At 45.7% G+C, this 24,804-nt stretch overlaps 1 protein-coding gene across 2 annotated transcripts in view; it reads right to left on the bottom strand.

The window, feature by feature from the left end:
• Positions 1 to 2,567: 2,567 nt before the first annotated feature.
• Positions 2,568 to 24,804, bottom strand: part of spop (speckle type BTB/POZ protein) — a 138,633-nt gene continuing 116,396 nt past the window's right edge. For both annotated transcript variants that reach the window (XM_063223436.1, XM_063223444.1), the window contains exons 7-11: positions 24,775 to 24,804; positions 22,520 to 22,575; positions 16,632 to 16,754; positions 10,550 to 10,692; positions 2,568 to 3,847 (exon numbers count right to left, since the gene is read on the bottom strand). The exon at positions 24,775 to 24,804 is cut by the window's right edge and continues 148 nt beyond it. In XM_063223436.1, the coding sequence (XP_063079506.1) occupies positions 3,703 to 3,847; positions 10,550 to 10,692; positions 16,632 to 16,754; positions 22,520 to 22,575; positions 24,775 to 24,804 (497 nt within the window). In that variant the 3' untranslated portion in view covers positions 2,568 to 3,702. The remainder of the gene's footprint in view (positions 3,848 to 10,549; positions 10,693 to 16,631; positions 16,755 to 22,519; positions 22,576 to 24,774) is intronic.

Below are 24,804 nucleotides of genomic sequence, written 5' to 3'. Positions count from 1 at the left end.
CAGGGTGACCGGAAGATCATGTGAGCAGTGAAAACCGTCAGGGAGGGGGAAAAAAGCAGACACATTCAAGATACATTCAAGACGTTTTTGGGTTTCTCATTTTAATACAGAAAGCTGTATTTTTTTATTGTTTTTTTATTTGTTTGTTTTAAATACACAAGTGCTACAGGAGGAAAAATGAAACCTCAAATGAATTCACAAAAAGGAAAACAAAAGAAAGAAAAAAACATAGGGGGAAAAAAATCTCCTATGCATTTACAGTGGGATGAAAAAGTTAGTACACCCTTTGGAATTTTTAATATTTCTGTTGAAATTGGTTAAAAAAAACCCAAAAAAAACCAGTGTCTGCTTTAACAAATACCACTCAAATAATTGCACGTCATGATATTTTTACTGATGTATATTCTCAAGAGCAGGAGGAATAATGAAGTGCACCCTTGCCAAAGATCCTTCAAAAGCTAATCAGAGAAGTTCAGCCAAAATAGGCAATTGAAAGTTTTCAAACTCAGGAGCTGTTTCCACATAGTAGGATATTTTTAAATGTGGATATTTTTTTTCTCCCATTTACATTAGTTTTGGCCTTCTGTTTCCACGTAAGCAGATTTTTAAAACCCACATATCCCCATTTAAAAATATCCTGCTACGTGGAAACAGCACCTCAATTGCTCAGCTGTCGCTTATAGCTGCCCTGTCTAGTGGAAAATGCACACCAGTTAAGAATTATGTCTCGATGGAGAGGCATCGTCTGATGTGCACCATGCCTTGCTATAAATGTGTCTCTGAAGACCTATGATCAAGAGTTATTGATTTGTATAAATCTCTAAAATGTTACAAAACCATTTCGAAAAAGTATTCTGAAGTGTCTACAATTGCATGGTTTGTGAAAGTGTCTATCAATTGAGAGTTTAGCAGTGTTGCTTCTGTCCCAAGTGGTGATAGCCCTGCAAAAAAAAACACTGAGAACCGTGCCAGTGACCGTTCCAGCACCTAATCACGAACCGGCCGTCGTGTTCACGCCACAGCTCTTAGCTTTCGTAAAACGGAAAGTTGGTTCGCAATGCGAACCGCAAAATACTTGGTTTTTCTCCGAGAACCGTGACGACAACGTGGCCGTCAGCAGGTTCATCCGGGTAGCATAGTCACATGCGGAAAAAGTTCAGAGCCCGGTATCGCAGATAAGCACTTGAGTGCCAAACGTAACTGGTGCAGGCACCAGCACCGGCTCCGTAAAAGCATTTACCTGTATATGCTTCACAGAATCTCAACTGAATACTATGTGACCAAAGTTGAAACCAAAGTTTAATTGTTTATGGGAACACACAAACGTATGTTTGTGGGAAAGTTGGAGCACTACACCTTCACAGAACCACATCTGCACTTTTAAGTATGGTGGTGGTAGCATCATTTATATGGGGCTAGCTTGGTGCGTCAGGCCCCTGTCAGGTTGCTATTGCCAGTAGAACAATGAACTCACAAGTTTAGAGACATTTTACAGAAAAACCTGAGGCTTGTGCGCTTCACACAGTTAAAGTGCACAAGAGGATGGGTGCTGAAACAAGACAATAACCCATACTTAAGAAGCAAATCAACTTTAGAATGGCTTCAGAAAAATAAAATACAGATTCTGAAATAGCCCAGTCAAAGCTCTGACATACCGTTAACCATTAAGATGGTTTGAAATGACCTCAATAAAGCTATTCACTCCAGACATCCCAGAAACCTTGCTGAGGTGGGGCAGTTTTGTAAAGCCCATTTGATCTGCAACTACATGGAACGTCTGGTTAACGTTACTGTAGCTAAAGGAGGGCCAGCCACCCATTGAATACAAGGGGATTCTTACTTATTCCACACTGTCCTCTGAATATTTACATCTGATAGCCAGTAAAAATATGATAACATGCAATGGTTTGGGTCATATTAGTTAACGCAGACTCTATGTTCATTCATGTACTTCTGGTGAAGATCAGAGAATATTTAATGACCAATTTAGATAAAAAATTCTAAAGGGAGTACACACTTAATCTCACGACTGTAATTTTGATTTTATTTAATGTTTAGTCCCCCCTCTCATCCTACTCTCCTGTTGAACCGAACAAACAGGTGTGTGTGTGGGGGGGAGGGGTTTCAACGCTCAGGGCAGGGGGGAGTTGAGAAACAGTCAACGTCTCAAAACAAGGCTTTCAACAACATCCTGCATCCCGCACTTCAACAGTCCAACCAGAAGTCAGGATCACCATTACATTGGAGGCAGAGGCCTCAGGAGTAGGGGACAGGGTCAAATGGGGTGTGTTGTGGAGTTCTGATTCGCCGACAGGTATTTTGGGGGAGGAGCTGATGTACAGGGCATGACAGAGTTCGTCTGGCATAGGAATGTTCCACACACATCATCTCCACCATCATCAAGCTCTTCCCAACTGATCACAGACTGACTCCCTTTTTCAGTACGTCTTACAGACAAGGGAAATGTCAAGGTCCTTCACAAGAACAAGTGATTAGCTACTCGGAGAGGCTGGGATGGGATGGGCAAGGCTTGGCCTTTCGCGTTTTCTTTTTTTTTTCCTCGGTCGTTCAGTCAATGCTCTCATTTTGCATGAGAAATATCCATTTCTTTCCCTGTTCATTGGTTTAATTTGCTCATTATCATTCGTTTCCATCATCCATCCCTCATCTATTCATGATTTAGGAGGGCACTGGTGATGTTTACAACGGGAGGAGGAAGGAGGGTGTTGGTGGTGTTGAGAGATTAAAAGTCTAAAACGGGGAGGAGCCGTTGCCCTGCCACCTTCTCGGTTTGACCCCGGTCGCTTCGCTGGCTGCTCGCCCCCATTGTGGCACGGGTCGATGAGGACACGGCTGCTCCTCCTCCCCGTCCTCGTCCTCGTCCTCTTCCTCTCCTCCTTCCGTTCTTTGTTGGGGGCAGTCTCACCCCTGGGCTGAGAGATGACTCAGCATTTCTGGAGCGGAGTCAAGACATGGGGACACCCCACATCCGATCACCCTTTCTCTGAACCCAAAACAGCACAGGAGGCCATTAAGTGTGTGTGTGTGTGTGTGTGTGTGTGTGTGTGTGTGTGTGTGTGTGTGTGTGTGTGTGTGTGTGTGTGTGTGTGTGTGTGTGTGTGTGTGTGTGTGTGTGTGTGTGTGTGTGTGTGTGTGTGTGTGTGTGTGTGTGTGTGTGTGTGTTTTTGATTGGTGTTCTGCACAGCGGGAGCGGCAAATAACAGCGACTACACACCCAGCTGCTGCTCATCTCCCCTCCTACATCAGTTCCGGTGAAACTGGGCTACCCTCCAGCAAGCCCCATTGACAACAACAACAACAACAACAACAACAAACAACATGGAGGACTTCTACTGTGGGATTGTGGACAAGCAAGGTGTGTTCTGGGGGGGTTTGCGCTGCAACTGTCAATCCATGGGTTTTGGGGGGTCATTTTGGGCGCAAAAAAAAAGACCCTCAGCCCTTCAGAACAAAGCATCTCCAAACAGTCTTAAGTCGGGGCTCAGCTCAGAGAAGGAAGAGGAACAGGGAGTTTAAGACCGGGAAAAGGTGGAGATGTTTGATGATGGGAAAGGCTGTAGTTTAGTGGAGTAGAACTGTTCAGGGGCCAAGGGAATGAAAAGGGAGTTTGGAGGGTTTCAGAGTGAGTGGTTGGGGTGGGGTGGGTGAAACGGTGATTGGGAACCTTGGGGGCCATGAGGACTAGGACTGCTTGAGGCGTTTGCGGGGCGGGCCCAGGAAGGGGCACTGGGCGGACGCCAAGGAGCGGTAGGCCTCCGCCACTAGATGAGGGTGAGACGCCACCATGGACTTCCAGCCGGAGGTCTCCATCACGTCCGACGCATGGCTGAAGAGATGAACAGAGAAAGAGAGAGAAAAGAAAAAAGCAAAGAGTTAGGAGAATGGGAATGGGTAGACTGAAACGGAAAAAAAACACCACTATGTGTTTCCTAAAAAAAACTTGCTAGGGAAGATATGGAGAAAAGAGAAAAGGGTAGGTTAACACTTTTTTTTACGGTGTCTTTTTTAGTGTATCTACATACATCAGCAACATGAAATTATATACTGGCTAGCAGAGAGATTTCAAAGAGAAAGAGGGAGTTAGAAGAATGTGAAGTACTAAAACACCTAAATGCAACTAAAAACCCTGCACGAAACACAAGCTGCTCCACAAAGCCAAAAGGCAGTTCACTACACTTCATTATAATAAATAAAAAAGAAAAGCTGAGACAGTAAGAGAGACAGAGCAAATTATATGAATGGAAATGCAAATACTGGGAAATTATAAAATAAAAAAAAGCACATTAACTAAATATTTCGTTAAAAATAGTCCAGACTGAAATGTGGTGGACAAAGGATTTACTCTCTTAATAACAGTACACAAGTCATCACCAATATTACACCCAAAACAATATACCTGAACAAGGTTTACATAGCTATTACCGTTTTTGTGGGGCAGTAATGCGTATACAGTTAAGAGTTCATTATCAATTTATCAGTTTAAAGCAAAGTCGTGAGAATAGGATGAACACACGCACGCACACACGCACGCACGCACACGCGCACACACACACACGCGCGCGAGCACACACGCACACACACACTTGGCCTGGGTCATGGCAGCAGGGGTCCCCAGACCTCCCCCCAACTCCAACACCCCCAGGCTCTGCCCCTGCACTATCACGATCACCAACACATGGCCTTTTATGACATTTACTGTTTGCCTAAATAAATGTGTGTGTGTGTGTGTGTGTGTGTGTGTGTGTGTGTGTGTGTGTGTGTGTGTGTGTGTGTGTGTGTGTGTGTGTGTGTGTGTGTGTGTGTGTGTGTGTGTGTCTACACTTGTGTCTCACTGTGTTTGTGTACACATGGCTCTCCCCTGCTGGGTGACCTCTCTCTCTCTCTCTCTCTCTCTCTATCTCTCTCTCTCGCACTCTCTCGCACTCTCTCGCCCCTCTCTCTCTCTCGCCCTCCAATAAAAGCAACTCCTAATGGCCATGAAGCTCCCTACAGAGCCAATCTCCACGTTAACAGAAGTAGCTCTAGCGTGGACCAGTCGCTAGTAGGCCAGCCCCACACTAGTACTCCAGCAGCATAACATAAGCACTTACCACCTAGTGCAGGCATGAATAAGAATGAACCGTGCTGCATGCATAAGCAGCTAGGTAGGCAGGCAGGCAGCGTGCTCGATTTGGTGTGTGGGGCTTGCAGGAGCAACGCAATGTTGCCCTGAGCTGATGACACAATGTTGCCGTGAGCACTTTTGTGCCGTGTGAGATTCGCTGGGAATTAGAACAGGGCTGGCAAATCTCGTACTGCATGAGTAAGAAGTAGCACCAACAACTGGCTTGGGATGCTCGAGAAGCCCCCACAAATACACACACACACACACACACAGACGAGACGCGCAAACACACACACACACACAGACGCGCAAACACACACACACAGACGCGCAAACACACACACACAGACGCGCAAACACACACACACAGACGCGCAGAGACGCACACACAGCAGCCAGCCAGCCAGCCAGGCTGGGGTTGATCAATAATTCATCTTTTACTTATTTCGCCTAATGATCACAGCTTGAGCGTAATGAAGAGATGAGACCCCCTTTTGCATTAAGAAGCAAAGTGAAGCAGTGTGTCTTTGTGGCCTAATTACAGACCTCCACAGCAGCCACTGCAAAAACACTGCTATTAACCGCTATAGTTGTCAAAGGAGCCAGGAGAGTTGAAAGGAGACGGAGTCGTGTGTTTTTATCTTTATTTTTTTTTTAAGATTGAAGATGGACAGGACTCCTGGTAGCGACTCATCGCCAGAGGGAACTTGAATTAGCCTTTGAAACATTTTCACGCTTCAAAAAAAATAAGTCTAAGCTTAACACCTAGTTTGACCTTGACCTCTATCTACCCATCCTGGACGAGGTAAGAAATGAAAATAATCTACACAGACAACTGCGATAAGTTATTAAATAATTGCTTCTCATCGTGCATAATTGTATCCTGGCAATGCGTTCACTACCCTGCGGTGGACACAAATTATAAACACATGGAAATGATGGCACTTCAAAGAGGTGTTACAGCCTTCATTTTTCACCCACTCTATTGAACATCAGCCCTGGAATACATAAAAAACAAAGAACTACTCCGACAAGTGTACTGTAGGTTGGGGTCTACACTGAATGCCTAACATTCCTAGCCTGATTATCATCGACCTTCAAATCTCTTCGAGACTTGGTCTGACCAAGAGCATAACAATTAACAGTTCCCAAACGGTATGGTTGACCCACCTAATGGTTGTTCGCTCCCTGACAAAGTGGGAGGAGTTCCCGTTTTTTCGGGAGCTCAGAATCGTGTTTGTATTGTTCTTGGCCTGACTAGAGGCAACGCTGAAGGTGTGGCGTCACTAGGAGGGCACAGCCTGGCTATTACATTACATTAAGCAATGTTTTGTGAAACATACATTGAAAAGAATGGGCTTTTTTTTTTTTTTTTTTTTTTTGCTGTGCTGCTGTGTGTGGCCAGTTCCATTGATTACAGTAGAAGGTTATCAGTAAGCCAGATAAGCTTTTGATGACACTTTATTTTAAGGTTTACATATTAGCTGCTAATACATGCCTAACTGTCTGAATAAATGACTTATGATACACATGTGAAGCAAAATCAACCATTTGCTAGACATGTATACACAAATGTCTTGTTTGTTGCCAATAAGGCCGTTATTACTAATATAATCCTTAATAAGGACCTAGCAGGCCCTTAACACACGTCTTATAAGTCGCTTACGTGAACAATAATTAGGCATGAATTAGCGGTAAACATGAGAAGCTTTAAGTTAACAAGTTTTTGACGGTGCAGACCTTGCCTTAGCCTTGTTTTTCCCCCTTCTTACTCCTTTTTTCTTCTCAGTATCCCTTTTAAAGAGAGCCATCTCATCTCATCTTTTTCTCTGCTCCTCTCTTTTCCGCTCCAGAGCCCTCGGGCGGCACTAGCGCTGGCTGCTGTGTGGCCTTGCAGGTCGTGCTGGCTTGATATGAGGTCTGGCCTTAAACGCATAAATGTGCGAATAAATGTCTGCAGCAGACAGAACGAGGAAACATCGCTCCGCTCTATGCGCTGGGTTACTACAAATGCTGCCCAGCCAAACCGGGGTCAAGCAGAGGCTGCTTACTCACAATTTGTGTGTGTGTGTGTGTGTGTGTGTGTGTGTGTGTGTGTGTGTGTGTGTGTGTGTGTGTGTGTGCGTGCGTGCGTGCGTGCGTGTGCGTGTGCTTGTGCGTGTGTGTCTGGGGACATGAGCACAAATCACTGGGCGAGTGTAGCCAAGGGGACTCCATCTGTTTGAGGCTGACTTTATCTGTATAAATCTGTGTGTGTGTGTGTGTGTGTGTGTGTGTGTGTGTGTGTGTGTGTGTGTGTGTGTGTGTGTGTGTGTGTGTGTGTGTGTGTGTGTGTGTGTGTGTGTGTGTGTGTGTGTGTGTGGCGGTCTGAGTGTACATCACACAATTCTGTGTCACAATGCGTTTCCGTTGAGGGTGTATAAATCTGTGCCTGTGTGAGTGCCTACGTGTGTGTGTGTATTTGTGTGTGTGTGTGTGTGTGTGTGTGTGTGTGTGTGTGTGTGTGTGTGTGTGTGTGTGTGTGTGTGTGTGTGTGTGTGTGTGTGTGTGTGTGGCAGTATGAGTACATGTGTGCGTGTGTACGTGTGTGTGGCAGTATGAGTGTGTGTACGTGTGTATGCGTGTGTGTGATTGCGTGTGTGTGATTGCCTGTGTGTGTGTGTGTGTGTGTTTATGCGTGTGTGTATGTGTGTGTGTGTCAGTATGAGTGTGTGTACGTGTGTATGCGTGTGTGTGTGAGTGCCTGTGTGTGTGTGTGTGTGTTTATGCGTGTGTGTATGTGTGTGTGTGTGTGTGTGTCAGTATGAATGTGTGTGTGTGTGTGTGTCAGTATGAATGTGTGTGTGTGTGTGTGTGTGTGTGTGTGTGTGTGTGTGTGTGTGTGTGTGTGTGTGTGTGTGTGTGTGTGTGTGTGTGTGTGTGTGTGTGTGTGAGAGAGAGTGTGTGTGTGTGAGTGTGTGTGACTGGGTGTTTATGTGGGCGTGTCCTCTTGTGTTCTGCTTGTGTCTGCTCCAGCGTCGGCCGGGTGCTGTGTGTGTATTGATCGGCGTGGACTGCTGTTGTGGTTTGTTGTGACGGCTGGAGGTGTGAGCAGAGCACCGCTGAACACCTCCCTCTCCATTCCCCTCCCTCTAGCTCTCTCCCTCCCTCTATCCCTCCCTATCCCTCCCTCCACTGAATACCCCCCTGTCCGTCCTCCTCCCTCCTCTATCCTTCCCTATCCCTCCCTCTCGTTCCCTTCACCTTCCTCTCCCATGAACACCTCAGTCTCCCTCCCTCTACCTCTCTCCCTCCCTCCCCTAAACACCTCCCTCTGCCTCCACTAAACACCTCCCACCTCCCTCCCTCCTCTATCCCTCTCCCTCCGTTCCTCCATCTGACTGCCTCCATCACCCCTCTTCTCCCCTCCTCCATCCCAAACCCACACCAGCATCCGGTGGCCTGCAGCCTGACACCATGGGGACGCTCTACAGACCGCTGTAGACGTCATATTTAGTCTGTGTGTGTGTCTGTGTGTGCGTGTGTCTCTGTGTGTTTGTGTGTTTGTGCGTGTGCGTGTGTATGTGTGTGCGTGTGTGTGTGTATGTGTGTGTGTGTATGTGTGTGTGTGTATGTGTGTGTGTGTGTGTGTGTGTGTGTGTGTGTGTGTGTGTGTGTGTGTGTGTGTGTGTGTGTGTGTCTGTGTGTGTGTGTCTGTGCGCGTGCGTGTGAGCATGTGTGTGTTATAAAGACAGGAAGCATCCTCCCTACAGGCAGAAAGAGAAGGAGGGGAACGAAAAGTCACGACAGACAGAGAGAGACATGAAGGACAAAGGGAACCGTGCTGGACACTTCAGATGTCAGTGCTTCTACGTATAGGGTTGAGCAGTAAACAGTGAATACACTACACTAAAGTAGACTCCCTGTGTCATTTCTGTTGACCCAAATTACACCAACGGACACTGCGCAGGTCACCCAATGATCTGGGAGAACCCGCAGGTGATCCGTGTGCGGGTGGGTTGGGTTAGGTATTTCTCAATAGTGCGGGTCAAAAATAGTCAAAACCATAATTTAGATGTACATTTAATCTTTCACATGAATGAGTGAATCTAGCGCAAATCCCTCTTGTTTAGGTTTATGATCAATTAGTCCTCCCTACAGGTCCTGGAATTTAAGGCAGGCTCACAGTGGAAGAGGCCTCTCTGCAATCTTCTCGTCAGCATTACGAGTTACTGCCAAGGCCTGGGGGTCATCCGAAACTCATAGAGCCTCTGTTACATTATGTAACAATCGCTTTAGGAGGGGTGCATTATCCTAGAACTAATAACCATCAATCCCATTGTTTCAAGCAACACAAAGTAGGATTTTACTCTACAGGCTGGAAGTTGATTTGGTCTACTTCACAGACAGGAATTTTAAACTTGCAATTCAGTGAACCACGTTAGGAGATGATATTTTCGGCTCGATCGGATGGCAATTAATTGCATTTTACGCTTTGATAAACAAATAACCTAGTAACTAAAACAATGGAAAGGTCAAGATTTCAGAAATGAAGATGGGAGTTTCAAAACAACAAAAGGTGAGAAATACTGGCCAGTAAGCTGACTTCTATGATCCGCTGGCGGGATTTAACCCTTTGAGGTGTACCACCATCACACATGATTAGAATAGTAGGAAAATCTGTAGTCCTCACTTTGATGTCAAAAGCACTTTGTAAGACTTTTCAATGCAGAGTTCCACCGTATGTAGCCATGTTTCAGGTAACATTCTAGAAAAAGCTTGAGGGGGGGATCCACCAGGTCAGGTAATGTAAGCACCTTTTACAGACAGACACTTCTAAGAGAGGGGGGTGTGTGTGGTGGACAGGTGCTGTGTGTGTGTGTGTGTGTGTGTGTGTGTCTGTGTGTGTGTGTGTGTGTGTGTGTGTGTGTGTGTGTGTGTGTGTGTGTCTGTGTGTGTGTCTGTGTGTGTGTCTGTGTGTGTGTCTGTGTGTGTGTGTGTGTGTGTGTGTGTGTCTGTGTGTGTGTCTGTGTGTGTGTCTGTGTGTGTGTGTGTCTGTGTGTGTGTGTGTCTGTGTGTGTGTGTGTCTGTGTGTGTCTGTGTGTGTGTCTGTGTGTGTGTCTGTGTGTGTGTCTGTGTGTGTGTCTGTGTGTGTGTCTGTGTGTGTGTCTGTGTGTGTGTCTGTGTGTGTCTGTGTGTGTCTGTGTGTGTCTGTGTGTGTCTGTGTGTGTGTCTGTGTGTGTGTCTGTGTGTGTGTCTGTGTGTGTCTGTGTGTGTCTGTGTGTGTCTGTGTGTGTCTGTGTGTGTCTGTGTGTGTCTGTGTGTGTCTGTGTGTGTGTGTGTGTGTATGCGCGTGTATGGGGGGTAGGGGGTGCAAGGGAGGATGAACATCTGACAGACTGTCAGACGGCGGATGTGATTTGCTGGAGCGGAGGTGTCACTCACTAGTTGATGAAGTCGACGGCCTGCGTCTTGAGCTGGTCGGCGCTGTGCAGGTCGGCCAGGATGAGGATCTCCGCCGCGTTCTCCACCGACAGACTCGTACACAGGGCGTCCTCACACATCACCTTCAGACGCTCCAGGGCATACTGACAGGAGAGGACGGAGAAAAGGAGAGAGGGAGGAAGGGGAGAGAGAGAGAGAGAGAGAGAGAGAGAGAGAGAGAGAGAGAGAGAGAGAGAGAGAGAGACTTAAGCACTCTTTTATTGATTCAATTTGCACACATTTCACATGTCAAAGCAAAGAAAATAAAAACACCAAATCAACGTCCAAAGGGAGAAACCCTCTCCTTCACATCACCAGCTTCCCCCCACCCCCACCCCCAAACATGCATAAACGCATACAAAAACATATAATTGCTAGAGCAGCCGTTTTCAAACTTCAGAACGCCAAGGCCCACTTTGAAATGTGAAAAAAATCTGGGGCCCACCAAACCATATAGCCCAATATAAAATAATAACTTATAATATACTTCCTTATACTATATTTTATTATATATAATATAGTAAAATATAATATAATATGATAAAATATAAGTAATATAGCCTAATGTAATATAATATCATATTACATTAGGCCGATATGATTATATTGTTATGATGAATAAGTTAGGGGCCTATTTTCAGAAAGTTGTGGCCACTGAGGGGCCTCCTAAATACTGAATATGAAACTAGCATGAAACATGCCAGCATTCACAGCTCAGAGAAATAACTTATGCGTTGGATAAATACTAAATGTTCTATTAATAATTAGGAGGAAATAGCCAACTGTAGCAAGCCAAAACGGCAAAGTTTACTCTCACAATCGACTAAAAATGATTACGAACAACATCCATTTTACACATACATCAACACCGTAAACATGGAAACACACCATATCACGACGGCAGATAGAAAGTGTAACACTGTACCTCGCGGGTAATTTGCGATAATTAATTTGCGGTAGAAAATTACATTCGCGATTGAAATGGCAATGTTTACACATAAATCCTGCCTGATAGCATCAAAACAAAAAATAAGGAAGAGTACTCACGTTTCTGGACGCACACAAGAAAGACACAAGATAACTAAATAAACAAGATGTGAATATCTAAACACCATGTGACGTGAGCAAATTTCAGGATATTTTTCCCAGACCTCTCGCGGCCTACCTGCTATGCAGCCACGGCCCACCAGAGGCACGTGGCCCATAGTTTGAGAATCACTGTGCTAGTGTGTGACAGAGAGAGAGACAAGGAAACGAGAGAATGAAGGACTGAATGAGTGAGGGAGAGTGAGCGAGAGAGAGAGACTGAGCAAGGAAGGGTGAGTGAAAGAAGAGGGTAGAAAAAGAAGATGATAAGGAAAGGTTGGGATCAGAGCCAAATGGTGTTGTCCATTACAGGAACGCAGTGCAAGCTCATATCGGACTGTTACAACATCATCATAACTGGGTGAATAGACTGGCCGTGACGAGATTCAAGCGACAGAGAATCGCTTATGTGCAGCAAGAGCGATACAAGCGATTGAAGCGATTAGAGTATGTCCGTTAAAAGCAGAATGCAAGCATTCCAACATTCCCATTGGCTGTGACGGCTTTCGCCGAACAGAGTCATAGGTAATTTGCATAATATTCCAACGAGTTCAACTACAAACTGTCGCTCTCGTCACGCGAATCGCCTGTAGTCGTCCGAATCACTTTTGTCGCGCGACTCAATACAAAGTCAATTACTTCCATCGCTAAGGTCACGGCTGGTGTATTCGTGCGGTAACACAACACCTTCAAAAATGATGGAAAGTAAACTGGTCCACTTCAAAAAGACTGGGCCGGGGATGTTTGGAGCACTCTTTAGTTATTTTATTGTGGTGCAAACATAAAGACTGACGTTTCAACGCACTGCGCGTCTTCTTCAGAGTAAAAATCCTTCAAAATTACCCTTAAACAGTAGCTGAAAACAAACCAGACCTGCTCCCATTAATTAATGAATTAGTTGATGTTTGTAATATGTGGGTTAATGTCTACTGTCATGCTGTATTGTTTGTTTTATTATGCGTACCTGTCTTGGAACAATGGATGAAATATAGCAACTATTTATATTGATGTTTTTAGCTGATGTATGGATTATTGTGCATTGACCAAATTAAATAAATGAATGAGTGATACATAGTGAGGAAGGATATGAGCAATATGGGAGAGAGAGAGAGAGAGAGAGAGAGAGAGAGAGAGAGAGAGAGAGAGAGAGACAGAGACAGAGACAGACGATAAGATTGTAGAAGGCTGAGGAGGAAGAGAAAAAGCACAAGTTGGACAGACTGACAGGCAGAATAAGCCAATAAAAAAGGGGAAAATGGTAGAAAAAAAGACAGAAGGAAGCAACAGAGAATGCAAAAGTGAGAGACATTAGAATTGAGAGTGTCACGAAGAGGGGAGACGAAGGGGTGAGAGGGGGATAAATAAAAGGGTGGAGGGGAAAAAGGAAAAAACAGAGGGGTGAAGAAAAGAAAAGAAAAGAGAGAAGGGTGGAAGATCAGAGATGCTGGGAGAAGACTGGAGTGGGAGGAATCGCAGATCTCTCTGACATCCCTTCACCGCTCCACATGCCACGCCAAGCTGCCACACCTCCCTGACACACACACACACACACACACACACACACACACACACACACACACACACACACACACACACACACACACACACACACACACACACACACACACACACACACACACACACACACACACACACACACACACACACACACACACACACACACACACACACACAGTCAGAGAGAGTGGCTGAGCTGTCAGGTTCACTGACTGTATGGAGCTATGGGGCTTAACATAAAAAGATGAAGTCATACTCCCTGCCTTACTCACACACACACAAAAGCACACACAGTGCCTGTTTGCCGTCAAGTGGTTGCGACTTGCATACTGTGTGTGTGTGTGTGTGTGTGTGTGTGTGTGTGTGTGTGCGTGTGCGCGTGCGCGCATGCGTGCGTGTGTATGGGAGCGAGGCAAAAAGCATTGCGAGCATGAGAAAGCACTGTGAAAATGTTCCACACGTCGACAGAAAGCTCCAGAGAAAGTAAAGACGACCACTAGATACTGCCTGAGGAACAACAAGAGGTTAAAAAGGGACCAAAACTTCACACTCATACACTCATACACACACACACACACACACAGTGCGTGTAGTCATAGGCTGGTGAAGGTCTTATACAGGGTGAGTGCACTTAGATTGTACAAAATAGAATGATGGCAAATATGGGTACCGCAGTACATAGGGACTAATAGGAGATGAGTACCCACAAATACATGCACAATTAGAGGCTGACGAAAAATGACTGAACAGCATAAGTGGGTGAGTTCAATACCATGGCAGTGCTTTTAAGGGCGATTTAAAAATAACAAGGACAAAGATAAATATAAGCAAATAAGGACGAATGGGAAAAAAACAGGAAAATATAGATATCAGTGTCTGTAGCGAGGCAACACATACACACACAATCAGTATCTACCAGCTCAACATCAAAAGGGGATGCTGAAGAGGATGAGCCATATTCTAAATATTTACGATATATAGTAGCGCAGTAACCACTAGAGAAACAAGGCCGACAGGCGGACAACAGATGCGTCCCTCTATGCCAGTTCCAACCTTTTTTCCCCCCAGAGTCAACCTGTCAACGCCCACCCGCCTCTGAGGATGTGCTTTTTGTTTATTGGTCATAGCCTATTGGCCATGGAAACTCCAAATAATGTGGCAGGCAGCGAAATGACGAGACAAAGCTTTATATTTTGCAGTTTAGACTATAATAAGGCCATCATGCTTGGATTTGGAAAAGAAGCATCTAATTTCAAATTTCACATAGATCAAGTGGCTACATTACAAATTACCAGATATTGTTAGCACTAGGTTATTTATCAACCTTTAGTAGGCTATCACGCCATTTCAGCGTCATGTGCATGTGGGAAAGAAAACATCGCCATATAGCCTAATAAATAAATAAAACCGTTTGGGTGAATCATGCGCTATGGGTTCACCCTTTGGATGCATTGTGCGCTTAATTTTCAATGCCAGCTTTTTACCGTCAAGGCACAAAGCAGTGAGCTTCAGTGGCAGAGTTTACCAAATTCATACGACTGCAAACCAATTACGAAGCAAAAGACGCGTTCTGTCCCGTGCTCTCTCTGAGCGCAAGGGAAAGCACCTGTGTGGTCCACGCGCCCACCAGCAGAAAACGACTCTCCCTTGCAATATGCCCAAGAACATAAGTAACACAGCGTATGTGAAATGCAAATGGCCCATCTGTCTACTACTTCGAGAACACTGACTACTCACTGAAACGTAGTGGCAGAATGTTTGCAAACTCACGTTTAGAGGAAGAGCTGTAGCGCTGCTGGTCGCCTGTCAACTTATTACGGTTCCATGTCGTGGAGCGTTAAGGGGGATTCATACTTGTCGTGACTGGCGCTACCCTCCTTCATACTTCACTCGCGACCTCACTCGCGCCGTCACGTGACCCAAAATGACGTCACACGCCGTGGCGCGAGCTGCCGTGTCGCGACGTCGTGCACCCCACATTTTTTGTAACATGTCGTGCGCCACCAGCGACCACGCAGGTAGGCAGACAAAGCAGGAGTTGCGAAGAGAGGCTACAACTACTGTAGGCTACTACAGAATGGATCCTGTATCATTTTGAGGATAAAAAAATGTCCTAGAGAGTTATTTTATCTTCTCTCTTAAATGTTGTTCAGTGAAACAATTGTTTACTTTGTTCAGAAGCACGTTGTGTTCGGCGATCTATTTATAAATTCTGCCGCCAGAACAATGCTCACATGGTCTTGGAATGATCTGGCAATGTAGGCTACAACAAAAAATATATGTTTCAATGTGGTAAGTCACAAGTCAGACGTTCAGTAGCCCTACAGCAGCCGTGTTTGGCTTTCTATTTTATACATCCGTAGAACTCACGCTGCGAGTTGCGAAAAATACTGCCGTTTCTCTCATGAACAGCAGAGGGCACTTCCGACAATGCGAGCGAAAGCGCTTTTGAAGTATGAATAGTCTGTCGCGAGTGATGACGTCATTAATGGTTCTCGCGCCACACGCGCCAAAGTGCGCACGTGAAGTATGCAGAGCCCTTTATGCAATGCAAACGCCCCTCTATCCGAGCACAAACATCTGTGTGAAATACTGCCTGCCGACTTCTAAATCGTTCATTTCCATTCTGATGAACCAAAATAGCTGCACAACGCGACACTATCAGCCAAAGTGTAGGCCTATCACAAGACCGTGAACATTAAGTGACACTCACAGTGGTGTTGGTGTGCTGTGGAGAAGGAACGAAGTTGCCTACCACTGTCCAAATGCAAAACAATGGCGAAAATTGAATGCACCCCTCAGTTGTCTCACAATGCAATCAGCTTAGCCTTGCCGGTTTGGTAACATATTGTATACGTTTTGACACGCATTCGCTCCAGGCCAAAATGCCTCTCTGCCTCCGCCTTGTGGACACAGGAAGGAACAATTGAAGGAATGCGTTTCAGACAGCGTTTCAGACAAGGAATGCGTTTCAGACAGCGTTTCAGACAAGGAATGCGTTTCAGACAGACGGACGGACGGACAGACCCTCTTATAGAGATGCTGGGACGCATCTAAAAACTCAATTCATTTGCTCCACTGCAACTAAAGCACTGAGGAGCATGCTTAGGAGGGCTGGGCTCTTCACGTCTGTATAGTACTCTACCACACAAACACTTCAGCAGGACAAAGCAAGCACTACAGCAGCATCTACGTCCTATTAAGTGGTAGGGTTTTTGCTGTGTAGTAAAACTAAAGAACTTCTTTGTATGTGGGGGGAGAGAATGCTGGTGTAGTACAAGTCTGTCTGTGTGTGCTTCCCTTATCTAGTCGGGAAGAAAGAAAGAAAGAAAGAAAGAAAGAAAGAAAGAAAGAAAGAAAGAAAGAAAGAAAGAAAGAAAGAAAGAAAGAAAGAAAGAAAGAAAGAAAGACAAGAGGCAGAGCTCCTCTCTTTTGTCACCTTGTCGGCGGCGGCGAGCAGGTCGTCGGCCATCTTATCCAGGTTGGGGGCCTTCCCCGTGTAGATGAAGCACATCATCTCCTTGAACACCTCCGGCTCCACGTCGTTGATCTCCACGCGGTTCTGCAACACCACAGGAACAGGCACGGGCACAGGTCAGATCAGTAAATGTTAAAAAGTGAAGAAGACATGCTCACACTATCGCCTCATGGTTCTCACAGTTCTTAACTGAGTGCTGAGTCCTTTGCTTTCTTCATTCATTTACAGGTCAGATCATATCAGATCGGATCAGATCAAATCAGAGCATCTTAACCAAGACCCGTTTGTACGTTCAAAGGGTCACTGGATAGTGTGGTACATGGAACCTTCAATCTAATCTCTACCATCATACATGAATCTTTGAAACGGCTCAAATTGATAAATCAAACATCCCCTGGTGTCCTGTGGTCTCCACGGACACACCCCCTCATTGATCTAGCACGCCGTCTTGAATCAATGTCTCACATACTCACAAACTCAAGACAATAACATGTGCACACACATCAAGGTGTAGTTCTGTGTCATTGTTTGGGTGCATGTACAAATGCACACCTCAGAAAGATGCATCACACAAAGCCCACACTTAAATGACAAGGCATTCATGTCACACTTCCCAGCACAGATTCGTGAGATCAAAGATGTTACTTGAAGATTTAAGGGTTACGCCAAAGGCAAACACAGCCAGAAGACACCCACACTCACACACACCCAGCTGTGACAGGCATGTCTCACTTGACTGCTGTGGAGGGCGAAGAGATCATGAAAAATAAAGCCATGTCTAAGAAGCCACCTGACACAAAAATACATATCTGTCTGTCTCTCTGAAGGCATCTCCCCTTTCAGTGCAAGCAAGACACATACAAACAAATAACAACAAATTAGTACACACACGTGCACGCGTGCACACACACACACACACACATGCACATATACACGCACAAATACATGCACACATACACACATGCATGCGCGCACACACACGCACACACGCGCGCGCACACACACACACGCGCGCACACACACACACGCACACACACACACACACACACACACACACGCACGCGCGCACACACACACACGCGCACACACGCACACACTACTTTGAGCTCGTCTATCTATCTTCCCTAAATAGACTGCAGGGGAGGGGGGAGGAAAGAATGAGGGAGGAAAAGTCCATCCACTTATCTATTCATCCATCTTTTTAAAGTCAAGTCAAGTCAAGTCAAGTAGGTCAAGTCAAGTCAAGTCAAGTAGGTTTTATTGTCAATTTCTTTACATGCACTGGTCATACAAAGAATTTGAAATTACATTTCTTGCTTTCCCATTAGACATAGACTAATCTAGGTAAGGACATAGACAGTATAGACATAGACAGTACTTATACATGGACTTAAGACAGTATGGACATAGACAGTGCTCATACAGACATTTAAAGTGCAAGACTGGACAACAGAAGACTTGTAGGGGACATACATTAAGAGGTATCTGTTGTGCTTTTGTGCTTTTCCTAAAAAAAGTCCTTTATAGCGTTCTGACATGGTAATAGTAGCATTTTGAAGAAAATAAATATTAAAAAAGGTCTGTCAAGTACACCAGCAGCAGTGTGTGTGTGTGTGTGTGTGTGTGTGTGTGTGTGTGTGTGTGTGTGTGTGTGTGTGTGTGTGTGTGTGTGTGTGTGTGTGTGTGTGTGTGTGTGTGTATGTGTTTAGTGCAGGTAGAAGGTGCGGTGTGCGTCTTGTGTGTGTGTTCGTGTGTCTGTGTGTGTGTGTGTGTGTGTGTGTGTGTGTGTGTGTGTGTGTGTGGTGTGTGTGTGTGTGTGTGTGTGTGTGTGTGTGTGTGTGTGTGTGTGTGTGTGTGTGTCAGTGTGTGTATGTTTGGGTTTAGTGCAGAAAGTGCAGTGGGCTTGTGTGTGTGTGTGTGTGTGTGTGTGTGTGTGTGTGTGTGTGTGTGTGTGTGTGTGTGTGTGTGTGTGTGTGTGTGTGTGCATGTTTTGAGTTAGTGCAGGTTGAAAGTTCAGTCACGAGTATAGTAGTGCAGTTGGAATGTTCAGTCGCAGATATGGTGGTGGGGGGATGGGGGGGGGGGTTGTCAGTGGCCTTGCTGGCTAGAGGCTGACAGTGGAGGGAGAGTGGGTTGAGTGTTCAGCATCTTGATCGCTTGGTGCATTGTGCTGCTCGCCAGCCTGATGGTACGGGAACGGAGGCGCCTGTACCTCTTTCCAGAGGGCAGGAGGCTGAGCAGTTTGTGTGCAGGGTGGCTTGTGTCTTTGATGATCATCAGTGCTTTCCGGGTGAGGCGTGTGGTGTAAATGTCCTGCAGGGAGGGGAGTGGTACTCCAATGATCTTCTTCGCTGTGTTCACAACACGCTGGAGTGTCTTCCTGTTTTTCTCCGTGCAGCTTCCTCCCCACACTGTGATGCAGTTGGACACGACGCTCTCTATGGTTCCTCTGTAGAATGTTGTCATGATGGAGGGTGTAGCACTTGCCTTCTTTAGTTTGCGCAGGAAGTAGAGACGCTGATGGGCCTTCTTCGCCAGTGATGTAGTGTTGGTGGTCCAAGAGAGGTCGTCGCTGATGTGCACTCCAAGGAACTTGGTGCTGCTCACTCTCTCCACAGCATCGCCGTCGATGGTCAGTGGTGGCAGTTGTTTTTGGACCCTTTGGAAGTTGACAACAATCTCCTTGGTCTTGTTGACATTCAGCAGGAGGTTGTTGTCTTTGCACCATCTGGCCAGCAGGTCTACTTCTTCTCTGTAGTGAGTCTCATCGCCCTTGGTGATGAGGCCCACCAGTGTTGTATCATCCGCAAACTTCACTAGATGGTTAGTGCTGTGGGTCGTTGTGCAGTCGTGTGTCAGCAGCGTGAACAGCAGGGAGCTGAGAACACAACCTTGCGGAGCCCCCGTGCTCAGGGTCAGGGTGCTCGAGGTGTTGTTCCCTACCCGTACTGCTTGTGGTCTTTGCATCAGGAAGTCCAGCAGCCAGTTGCAGAGGGAGGTGCTGAAACCTAGTTTGTCCAGTTTTCTGATGAGTTGTTGTGGTATTATGGTATTGAATGCTGAACTGAAGTCAATGAACAGCATTCTCACATATGAGTCTTTATTGTCCAAGTGGGTGAGGGCTGGATGGAGGGCAGAGCAAATTGCATCCTCCGTGGATCGCTTGGCTCGGTATGCGAACTGGTAGGGGTCTAGGGTGGGGGGTAGGGTGGCTTTGATGTGTGACAGGACTAGCCGTTCGAAGCACTTCATGATTATGGGCGTCAGTGCTACAGGACGGTAGTCATTGAAGCATGATGGTGATGATTTCTTCGGCACAGGTATGATGGTAGCAGCTTTGAAAAGTGATGGGATGACTGCTTGCTTTTAAACCTCCTCTTCTGCACTCTCTTAAACAGCAATTAAGATGCGACTCTTCTTCCTGCCCCGTGTGTGTGTGTGTGTGTGTGTGTGTGTGTGTGTGTGTGTGTGTGTGTGTGTGTGTGTGTGTGTGTGTGTGTCTGTGTCATAGTTCCTATCCCTTCCAGAATTTATAAACTCCCCCAACAATAACTCTGACACAGCATTTACTAGTGTACGCGTAGCCTAAAACAGACATACACACCCGCAGTACAGAGTATACATGATCGACACAAGAGGTTCACCTCCCACCAAATGTTTTCAAAACAAGCTTGCACATAATATGTGGTGGGGATGTTAACACACAATAAGCTTGCCACAGTATGGCATATAAGTGCACACTCACGTGCCATGCTTCCCCTCAGTAAGAAAATACTGTACTCCAAACAAAAGCTCAGGCACAAAAATATACATTCCAGACATTGAGCACAGATGCAAATCAAGGGGGACCAGCAACCTTCCATTCTCTCTCTTTCTATCGCTCTCTCTCTCTCTCTACATTGATGGATATCTTGTGAGGCTCCCAGATGAAGTGTGGGTGTGGGTGCATCTGCACTCTTTGTGTGTGTGTGTGTGTGTGTGTGTGTGCGTGCGTGCGTGCGTGCGTGCGTGCGTGCGTGCGTGCGTGCGTGGGTGCGTGCGTGGGTGCGTGGATGTCTGTGCGTGCGTGCGTGCGTGCGTGCGTGCGTGCGTCTGTGGTGGGCTGAGAGCAATCAGCCCCTTCAGGAAGAAAAAACAGCTCCACAAAACGCCCAACTTACCACGCAAGCACATCCCAGATCCCCCCTCCCCAAAAACACATGATGCAACACCTAGAAAGATCATTATTCTCTCGCACACTGACACACACAGGCACGCGCGCACACACACACACACGGTGGGTAAGGAAAACCTGACAGATGTGCTCACCAAGAGAGAGTGCACACATGTGCATACGCACACGCACACAAATACTCAGAGTGTGTGCACATTGACACAACTAACCAACACACAGACACAGACACAGACACACACAGACACACACAGACACACACAGACACACACAGACACACAGACACACACACACACACACACACACACACACACACACACACACACACGCACACACGCACACACACACACCAGTGGTGATGACTAAGAGTTCTTTCCAGAGATATGTTAACCTAATGACTACAGGTCCATGTGCATACTGTATGTGCACTGCAGACACACACACACGCAGACGGAAACAATTTATGTGGCTCTCAAACAACAGGCAATAACAGATGGAGTAATTAACAGTGTGGAGTAGCCAGAGTGCCCGCACTCAAAAACACACAGGCACACACACACACACACCAACAGACACACAGAGACACACACACTTGCCCGCTCACATACACAGATGGCGAAAAATAAAGATAATCAGGATGCCTCGTACACAAATAAGACGGAGCATATGGGCACATAGTCACATAGTCACATTTTGTTTCTCTCTCGTACAAGATATTGTTCTGAGGAGCTAGCATACATGCTGAGAAGGCTTAGACATACATAAAAAGGAAAACGAATCCACAATATAGCAGGACTTTAAAAGGGTGATATAGCAGGGAATCACTACGATCCATTTCTTCAAACAATTGCAAATGGGTGTAGTTAAATGAAGCGGTCCTTCTGTGTTACTAAAGGAGCAGCACTGCAGTATTATGTCTACCAAAGTGTGCACCGGAGGAAAGAGGAGGCAAATCGATGGCGATCTATAATTGAGACTTCAGTCCGTTCAGCGTGTGCGTTAGGATCAGCAGGCTTTCAAACGGAGCCTGAGCAAATACACCCACACCGGCCAAAAGTCAGGGGGGAGACACTTTAAGGTAGAACCACAGTTGCTCTGACGCTCTCGCTCGCTCGCTCGCACGCACGCACGTGCACCTGAATGAGCTGTTTGAAGGTGCTGTACCTATTACACAGCTGAGTGGAATGGTGGAATGGAAGAACTACTCTGGCCTTTGAAGTTTAGAGAGGAAGAAAGTGAGATATACAGAGAGAGCGAGAGAGAGAGAGAGAGAGCGAGAGAGAGAGAGAGAGAGAGAGAGAGAGAGAGAGAGAGAGAGAGAGAGAGAGATAGAGAGAAGACATAGAAACAGATAGAGAGAGAGGACAAGGACAGTGAAATAGAGTGGACACATGACATCTCAATGATGGCGATTAAAAGAGACATACTGTTTCAGAAAAAGGAAATAATGGCTAAAAATAGGAAAAGCTAAATGGGCGCTGCTTTGTTGTTTGGGTTAATTGGTGGAGGGCACTGTATAGTGCGGGTAACAATTTCTGAAGTGTTTTGTGAAATCCAATCTCTCAGTCTCACTGACACACTGCCCTCTCACAGAGAAGCGCGCACAGACACACTTTGTGTATTTTCATGTGACGCAAGAAAGAAAGAAAAAATAAATAAAATCAATAACATGGCCTACCTTCTTGCTCTCCTCCATCTCATGTTCAAACATGGCACTGAAGACGGGAGAACGAGCTGCAGAGACAGAGAGAAGAAAGGGGTAAACAGCTCTCATCCAGGCAGGAGGAAATGCACCCATTCATTATGCTTTATTTTCAGTTTTGTATCAAATGATATGTTAATCTTAGTTCATTTCAACTGATTTCAGATCTAACATAACGTTATTTCTGCTAAATTTTGTTGTAAATATTTGACTCCTTGCTTAGCCACAGCGTGGGAAGAAATTCAACTTTTCAAGTTCACAGGTTGCTGGCTGTTCCACCAACAACTGTATGTACTTGAAATTTTGTGCACATGATGAACATGACTGCCCCGGTGTCACCTAACAACATTTTAATTACATGTTTGATTAATTATTACTTGATTTTTTTTTCTTTTTTTAAAATATTCAAATTGGTCGGCTAAGGCTTCAGGCACACCTCCACACCCATTATTTGCCCCTACTAAATAACAAGTCCTGTATATATTTCCTTACCATCCTTTACCCACTTTGACGTTTAGCGTAACAACATGATTGGCCCCTATTTTATTAGAATAATTACTAACAGAGCTGGAGGGGTAAGCAATTTCGCAGCTGGGAACTTTCGAAAGGAAGTTTGGAGGAAGGAGGAGAAAAAAAAGTTGTTAAATAAATGAACAACGGTGGCCCGGTGGCTACAGCATTTCCATGCTGGAATATGCCTTTGCCATTTCCATTGGCCAACTCCATTCCAAAGATGCGCTTTACTTTGTGTGGCTCCAGGGTAAATTAATTACAGCTTGCCTTGAAGACTTATCAACTGGACTCCACAAAGGGAAAGTGGGTCATCACCCTTCTCCTGCGAGGCTTCAGCCCATGTTCCACATATTAATATCAGAGAGTCTGGAGGCTTGGCAAGTGCCATGGCTTAAAAACCATACGACGGATAGACCAGCGGGAATTGGACAGGTGGATCTTGGGAGTCTGGCTAACAAGATATTTCATAGAATGAAAATTAAATTAAATGTGGATTGAAGTTTTCAAGAAACTGTGAAGATAAAGAAGACTACCTGATTTAGAAACGCTACTGTATACCATTACATATTTTGTTTAAAATAATTTTAATTATTCACGTAGGCATGCATCTAATTTGAATACTGTATTTGCACCAAAAATGACCAGAAATATTCCTACTCCCAAATATAGTGGGTTGAATATACAATTAAATAGTGTGGAATTAAATAATCTGCTATGCTCCTCTTCCCAATTCTTCCTCATCCTTTCAAATTATTCATACAAAATGGGGGGTGCTGTGGCGCAGCGCGCTAAGCCCCCCACACTTGGGCTTGCATGCCCATGGGGACCCCGGTTCGAGTCCGGACGGGGTCATTTCCCAACCCTACCCCATCTCTCTCCACACTCACTTCCTGTCGCGCCTTCACTGTCCTATCCGAAATAAAGGCCCAAAAAGCCCATAAAAATATCTTAAAAAAAAAAAAAAAATTATTCATACAAAATGTTGGAAAATGGTTTGAACGTCGTTACAACGCCGTGTACATTGTAAAATCCTATTTAAGCTGGCAAGGCTAATAGTCGCTAATATAATGCCCCATGTCACTTTGCCCAGCCACTGAGCGCGACATCTGTGTGTGTGACCCTAATATTCCCCCGTTTTGCGCTTTATTACTTCCAAAATTACTGAATAGATGTGGAATTAGGTTCTGGGCTGGTGACAAAGTCTTATGTCTGTGCACTGAGGCACCATCTGGGTGGATTTGACTTTTTTGTCAAGCATGTAACACGAGACTTAACCAGCTGAGCTTCTTGCCGGCACCATGATCCAAGGTCAAACCACTGCACTGTGTGAGTGTGTGTGTGTCCATCCACTGGAACCTCTGGCCAGAAACTCAGTGGGAAAAAACACTGGAGCAGAATGGTGGCACTCAAGCTGTGTGTGTGTGTGTTTATGTGTGTGTGTGTGTGTGTGTGTGTGTGTGTGTGTGTGTGTGTGTGTGTGTGTGTGTGTGTGTGTGTGTGTGTGTGTGTGTGTGTGTGTGTGTGTGTGTGTGTGTGTGTGTGTGTGTGTGTGTGTGTGTGTGTGTGTGTGTGTACAAATATTGTGTGTGTATACATACTGTATGTGTCTTCCCACATGGGTCTGCTTGTGCATGCGTGTGTATGTGTGCGCATGCACAATTATGTATGTGTGAACATGTGTGTGTGTGTGTGAATGCGTGCGTGTTTCACTCTCTAACCTGCCAGGATGGCCTTGTGTGCCTGGAACT

This window comes from Engraulis encrasicolus, chromosome 2, assembly GCF_034702125.1.
Source record: "Engraulis encrasicolus isolate BLACKSEA-1 chromosome 2, IST_EnEncr_1.0, whole genome shotgun sequence".
Taxonomy (NCBI): Eukaryota; Metazoa; Chordata; class Actinopteri; order Clupeiformes; family Engraulidae; genus Engraulis; species Engraulis encrasicolus.
Note: the sequence above shows the minus strand (reverse complement) of the source record. Positions and strands in the feature narration are given on the sequence as shown.